The 7478-nt window shown below is 39.3% G+C and overlaps 1 protein-coding gene across 1 annotated transcript; it reads left to right on the forward strand.

Annotated features, from left to right (window-relative positions):
- The first annotated feature begins 785 nt into the window (after positions 1 to 785).
- On the forward strand, positions 786 to 3833 carry LOC124871863 (protein Fer3). The gene is made up of 2 exons (XM_047371470.1): positions 786 to 1502; positions 3118 to 3833. The coding sequence occupies exons 1-2, from the start codon at positions 917 to 919 to the stop codon at positions 3153 to 3155; spliced, it is 624 nt and encodes a 207-aa protein (XP_047227426.1). The 5' UTR covers positions 786 to 916; the 3' UTR covers positions 3156 to 3833.
- Positions 3834 to 7478: the final 3645 nt, after the last annotated feature.

Here is a 7478-nt window from a genome sequence, read left to right on the forward strand (position 1 = left end):
TATGAGTAGCAAACAGCCCTCTGTATCCAATTTTTCATAAATGACTTGATCCCATAATTCACCTGTTTCATTGTGGATCATTCTGATCAGATCATCTGCAGCCTCTCTCTGTATCAAAGTTTCTCATGCTGACTGTGTTTACTGCAACAAGCAGAATCCCTTTAAATTAGCATCCCAAAGGACTTTCTGAAATCCAAACCATGTGTTTGCAAACATTTATCTTTGCTGAATTAGACCCTATCCCTCCATCCAAACCCGAAGAAAGACCTTGTTTATTTGCAGCATAATTACAGCGTGCATCTCCTTGGTTGTTTGCCTTTTAGTTAGTCATGTCATTTGCAAATTAGGAATGTATTAATGTGGCCTCCTTACTCAAATTACGTTGGATGAGTTAATTTTGTTGAAATATTTAGCATTTTGTTGGACTTTCTGAAAACTACTGTATAATCTCAGCATATAAAATCCATTAGAAGGCCACATTAAAACATTAAATATTCCAATTTTACTTTCAAATCTTCTTATGTGTTGAACTAAAAAGGCCTTCCATGTGTTTCTGTCAGTGGTTGTTGTCAGCTGAGCTATAATAGGTGAAACAATTTATTTAACAGTTTATAATTAGACACGTGTTTTCTGAGCTCTTAGTCGTTCAGAGATCTGTTAATCTCTTTGTTTATTGTTGCTGGAGCAATGAACAATCAATGAAGAGCGGTGAGGAGTCCTTAAGAGCTCCCTTTCAGCCTTTAGAATTTGGTCACAGCGACCCACAGAGAACCGTGAGGGCACTATTTAATCGAGATGTTCCCATGCGGCTGAAGCACACCAGAGATTCACTCAGGTAGATTTCAGGCTCCCTGTTGTCTCTCTTCCCTTCACTTCTTTACGTTATCAGATCTTGTTAAGGTATAAAGGGTAAAATATGGAAGATATTGGACTTCTTTTTGACTTCGATCAGGATGGTTCCACAGACTTCGCATGTTGGGGACAGATGGACCAGAACGTCCACTTTCAGACCCAACTGGAATCCTTCTTGATGGACTGCCAGGCAGCCAGCGGTCAGCTCTCCCCCTGGTCTACTTTCGGGTGTCAGTCAGTTTTCTCAGACGCACAGCTGACCCTCACCGACTTGGACGTTCAGTCACCAGGACTTGGTGTCTGTGCTGAGGGCGAAGGATGCCCCGCAGATGAACCTCTGGAGGCAGCCAAGAGCAGGACACGGAGGCTGGTGGTGCACCAGCCGTACAAGGTGCAGCGACATGCCGCCAACATCAGGGAGAGGAAGAGGATGCTGAGCATCAACTCTGCCTTTGAGGAGCTCCGCTGCCATGTCCCAACGTTTCCTTATGAGAAGCGCCTGTCTAAGATAGACACTCTGAGGCTGGCCATAGCCTACATTGCCCTCCTGAGGGAAATCCTCGTGTCGGGCTCTGACCCCAAATCCTACGTTGATGAGTGCATGAAGAATGGCTACAAGAACCAAAGCGACGCAATCTGGAACACAAGCGGTGAGCTCACTTTAACTTTTAGAAACTAAAGATTGAGTTACAAAGTGACGCATCTAATCAATAAAAAAAATGTTTAAACATATTCAAATATTCCTATGTAGGTATCATCTTTTAATTTAATATATTTATGATGCAGTTTCATTTATTTATGTTTCTTATGTCAGCTAAAGAAGTGGTTTACAGCCTAACGTGGGAATAGGTAAAAATGTAATCTTGCTACAGTGTATCTGAAAACTGTTCACAGAACTTTAATTCCACATTTTGTTGTGTTGCAGCCTTATTCCAAAATAGACTATGTTCATTTCACACATTTGAGAAACTTGACTGTTTTTACCCTGAGCGCCATACCATCATGTTTTAACAACTCGTCCTCTAGATGTTTTTACAACTTGATTTCAGTCCACCTGCTAAATTCAGTTGATTGGACCTGATTTGGAAAGAAACACACTGATCTAAGGTATCAGAGTTGACACTGCATATTAGAGTGGAAACCAGCAATAGGGTCAAAAACATTATCTGATGACCTCTGAGACCGGATTGTGTCCGAGCACAAATCCAGAGGACATAAAAATGGCACTAAACACTTTATTATTTGGAAACAGAAAAAGGTTGGAATGAGTCGGACCCTCCCTAGTTCTGGTTGCCCGAACAAACAGAGTAATCTCTAAAGAACTGTCTTGGGTCAGAGAGATTATCAAGATCCCAATGGTCATTTAGACAGAGTTCCAGTGTTCCCTTGTGAAAGGAGAAACATCCTACCGGCCAACCACTGGTAATGCACTTTAGCTATTAGGCTTTCATATTAGAGTGGCCAGTTGGACAAGAGAGATTTTCAGACTAGGAGACACAAAATGATCTGGGCTACTAAAACTAGAACTGAACTTTCTGGCCTGAGCTGTACATTTAATGTCTGGAGAAAAACAGGCACTGCTTATCACTTGGTAACACAATCCCTTCTGTGAAGCATGGTGGTGGCAGCATCATGCCATGGGGATATTTGTCTGCAGCGGGAACTTAGCAACAAGAACAAAAGTAGATAATACCCCAAAACAGGTTTGGCAAGCTTTTAAACACATACCCAAGAAGGTGTGATTATTATTTGACATCCATTTTTAAAAATGTCAAACAAACATTTTTCACTTTGTCATTTTGAGGTATTGTGCTGAACAATTTGAGGACACAACTTAATTCAATCCATTTTGGAGTAAGTCTGTAGCAACAAAATGTGGAAAAAATTCAACGCTGTGAATATTATCTGAATTCACTCTAATTAAGGAATTAGTCAGACAGTTTTGGACAGAGTATTTTCAATCCCATGAGGCAAATGCAACCTTGAGTTGCTTTCTGTGCGTTCTGTTTAGACTTTTATCCACAGGTGTGGTTCCCAGAGGCATTTGGCCTTAAATGAGCCTCAGTTTGCTTGTATTCTTACGAGCCTCTTTGTCTTAATTAACTAATTCTTTGGGTAAGGCTCTCAGTGTAGCTTCTCATGTATAAGTGCACCTTTTTTCCTGAATCCCAGACCGAAGACTTGTTAACCTGTCATTAAAATGTATTAAAACTCATGGCTTTGCCCTGCTTTTGTCCCTTTGTGCCCCCATGGCTCCGTTCCCAGATCTGACAGCCCGTCTCTCTTGGATAAAGTGGGATTAGCTGGGAATCACAGGGGTGTCCCGAGTCTGCAGACCGCAGCTACATGTCAAACATGGACAGGCCTGCAGGCATGGCGCTGCCTGCTGACAGACATCTGCAGACTTCTCACCAGGTCACACACCTCCGCCTTTATCAGCCTTCCTCACTACTTTGTCCTGAGTAGCTTTTAATATTTTAATTTACTGTTAACTGGTAACTGAGAGCCATTGTTTCAGAAACAGGGGAAATCAGGAGGGCTGGCACAGCACAGCTTTCCCAAACGGATGCCATTTGTCACAGAGAGGCATGCTGGCATCAAACTCAAAGACTCATACTTCTGCACACTGAGCTCAAGTGTTTTCTGGACTCATTTTCATTAAGCTGCAAGTCGATGTGTTAAAAACAGCCTTCGTCTTGTAAATAAAAGCTTGGGTGATGTGGGGTGAGCTTGTCAGGTGCTGTCTCCAAACAGCAGAAACAGTGGCTGGAAACTGAATTATGGGAAAACTCTAATTAGCTGTTAATTGTGTCTTATTTGTGATTTTCATTAATATTTTTTAACAAACTGGATTATAAAATTGTTTGTCATACAATAATAGGGATATTTATTTGTCTTAAAATATTTAACCATGACTACGCCAAAACAAATTCCTTGTATGTCCAAAAACGTACTTGGCAATAAAGCTTTTCTGATTCTGATTCTGATTCTGATTCTGATGAAATGTGGCTTTATTTTGTCTTGGAGAAGTGTTTTCTGCGTAGGTTGGACAGCTGTCTGTAGAAGAGATTTTAAACTCTTTGACGCTCTATTGACAAGAGTGTTCGGCTTTAATGCTGACAGTGATTTAAGCATCTTCTTAACGCAATTAGTAGCAAATTGTGTTTCCCATAGGCTTTTGCATATCTATATTTGAGGTGACTGGAAAAAAATCAAGCAACAAAAACAGAGCAAGGCACAGTTTTGCTATGTATTTTCACAATTTGGTTTTACAGTTTCAACAGTTTCTTTCTTTTAAATCTAGATTAATTATCAGAAAATTGTTGTTTTAAAAATAAACTGCAATGAATGATGAGGACGGTTAAGGTTAGCTTCAAGTCTCACGAGGATACTGATGTGTGACGTCTCTCTTCATCACTCTGATTGGGTTAGAAGTATAAATACTTATTTTTCAGAAAGGCGGAGTTCACAGATGTTGCCTGAGCTGGTAGAAACTGCTGGGTTTAATAAACTAACCCTCCAAAAGACAGAACAGGAGACCAGAAAAAGGATCAGTTCGACACTGAACCAAAATCTCAAATATAATTATGATATTTTATAATCTCTTGTTTTGTTTCTTTGTTTTTCAGTGCATTTCTAGAATTCTAATGAACAGATTTATTTTATTGTTGTAGTGTTTCCTAATCTTCAGAGCGATCTTGACCCAGCAGAATACCATTCATATGAGATATGATTTAGTCATCTGAGGGGAAAATTCTTGAGGCCAGAATGAGTAAGATCCTTCCAGTCTGTGGCTTGCATCAGGCCCCTTACTTTATTTATTTATTTATTTATTTTTTTTGCACTGAGGTGGTTTATTGATTTAACATCCGGCCAACCTGCTCTGACAAACGCCAAGAGGCTGTTCTGCTATCGGCTGGCAGGTATGTTTATCGTGTTAGAGGAGCTCCGCGGTCTCTGGCATTGCACTTGTAAATATAATCAGTGCATCACATCCTGTGAGGGTGTGGGGTTAAATCTGAATCTAAAACAGTTTTGTGCAAAGGTCAAAACATAGTTGCATGGTAGATTTGAATAATTTGGTGATTTTGTTACAAACAACTGTGGAGATAAAACTGCAAGTACAGCTTTCCTCGGTTAGCGGTACCCTTGTCAAAAATACCTGAAAAGCATAAAAGGATGAAATTTTGTTGCAGTCGTATAATCTCAAATTCTTAGTCTGACTGGAGCAATGGGCAAATTTAGCTGAGTTGCTATTTTCATGTCACCAATGCATGACCTATTAATATCAATACAAGTTATTTTTCCCCCTTAAAATGGTTAAAAGAAATCAGCCTCTAGATCACATCATATTTATAGCACACAATTCAAAAACAACACATTAAAATTTCCTCTAAACTTTGGTTTAGCAAACACTTCAATGCCAGCAGGTGTATAAAATCAAGGATGCAGACTCCTTGACAAACATTTGCAAAAGAATGGGTCGCTCTCAGGGTGTCAGTGAATTCCAGCATGGTACCATGATGGAAAACCACTTGTGCAGTAAGTCCAGTCATTAAATTTCCTCACTACTAGCTATTCCCCGGTCTAAAGTTAAAGACTGGTATTATAACAAATAAAGTGGGAGTGATTGGGAGCGACAGAAACTCAACTGGAAAGGTAGGCAACATAAAACCACTGAGTTGAGTCAGCCAATGCTGAGGTACAATCAGACTTACAAACTTCAAGTGGCCTTCAGATTAACTCAAGAACATTGCATAAAGAGCAGGGGTGCCCAAGTCCAGTCCTTGAGAGCTACTATCCTGCTGCTTTTGGATGCATCCCTGCTTCAACACACCTCCATCAAATATATGGCTCGTTACCAGGACTCTGCATAGCTGAAAGACTAAATGTTGATGAGGAAATTCAACCGCTCGATTAAGGTGTGTTGGAGCAGGGATGCATCTACAACTTGCAGGACAGTAGAACTTCATGGAATGGGTTTCTTGGGCTTGGCAGCTGCCTCCGAGTCTTACATCACCAAGTGCAATGCAAAGGGTTGAATGCAATGATGTGACCACTGTACTCTAGAGCAGAGGAAATGTTTTTCCTGGAGTGACAAATCTGTCTGAGAAGCCAAAATGAAAGGTCTTGGCTTGGCAGCTGCCAGGATGACAGCACCTGCCTGACTTCATTGTGTCAAGTATAGTTTGGTGCACAGGGCATTATGGTTGGGTTCAACCTTGTGGTTCTAGTGAAAAGATCTCTAAATGCTTCAGCACACCATGACATTTTGAACAATTCTTGTTCCCAACTTTGTGGAACTGTTCCCTTCCTGTTTCAACATGACAAGCAAGATTTACTTAGACATGGATAAGTGGGTTTGATGTGTAGGAACTTATCTGGCCTGCACAGATTCCTGAACACAACCTGATAGATCACCTTTAAGTTAGAGCTGAGACTACAAGCCAGGCCTTCTCATCCAACATCAGTGTCTGACCTCACAAATAAGCTTCTGGAAGATGGCAAAAAAAAAACTCAACTCACTCCTAAACATTGTGGAAAGTCAGCCACATTATTTTAAACATCATCATATTAAGTATGGGATGCCACTGAAGTTTAAGTGTGTGTGAAGGCAAGAGGCGAAACACTTTTGGCAAGATAATGTAAAATACAAATGCTTCATTTGCATTTCTTTTTTGGGATTGCTGGTGCAATAATTATGGTAATTTTGTGAAAACAAATATGAGCTTTTCTCTCCATATCAATAAATGTCCTGAAATTAACTTTTCTTTCATATCTTTATCAGAAGTGCCAATACATTTGAAGGGTTTGTTTGTTTTTACAAGGTCTCTTTAAACCTGTTTTAGTCACACAAAAAAAGATGGGGCAATTCAACAATAATACCATATCTGTACCCTATATTATACACTCAAACCTTTCTTGATATATATAATATTCTTTAAATGACCTAAGCAAATATAAAAAATGTTTTTATATTATTTGCACTTCCTAACACAAAATTTTAAATGAATGCCTGTAATCATCTAATTCTGACTAAAATCATCACTAAAAACATTTTTTAACAATTGGACTAAGTCAGAAGTCTGTAACATGCAGCTTCTCTGTGGCTCCCAGTAATTTTAACATAAATAATAACGCCAATTCAAACAGTGTTTGTATATATTAAAATGAATGGCTGTTTTAATGTTTGATTTTATGAATTAAGTCCACAGAATTTTCACAGCAGAATAACATCATTAATTTAACACTAGGGCTCGGTGACCTGGGTGTGTAACCTTTTAAAACACAATATTACCAGATGTGTAATCCACTAAAAATACATGGTGTACGCAGCTCCCCAGGCTCTCAGTAGCAGTATTAACAGCATATGCCTGTCAGGGCTTCTAGAGCATTTTGTTAAAAGAAAATCCATTTGATTTATAAGCTTTAAGCTCTTTAATGTGCATCAGTGTAATTTATCCCCAAATGGTATCAGAAACTAACATTATTCAGCTTATTTGATTTGAAATATTTTTGCTGAGTAAAGAAAGTGGAGTTTTGGAAACTTATTAGAAACCACTGGAAACTTAGGCATCAAAAATTGTTATTGTTATATCAAGGGCAGGAAATAAGGTGGGGGTCAA

The sequence above is a fragment of the Girardinichthys multiradiatus genome, chromosome 7, assembly GCF_021462225.1.
Source record: "Girardinichthys multiradiatus isolate DD_20200921_A chromosome 7, DD_fGirMul_XY1, whole genome shotgun sequence".
Lineage (NCBI taxonomy): Eukaryota > Metazoa > Chordata > Actinopteri > Cyprinodontiformes > Goodeidae > Girardinichthys > Girardinichthys multiradiatus.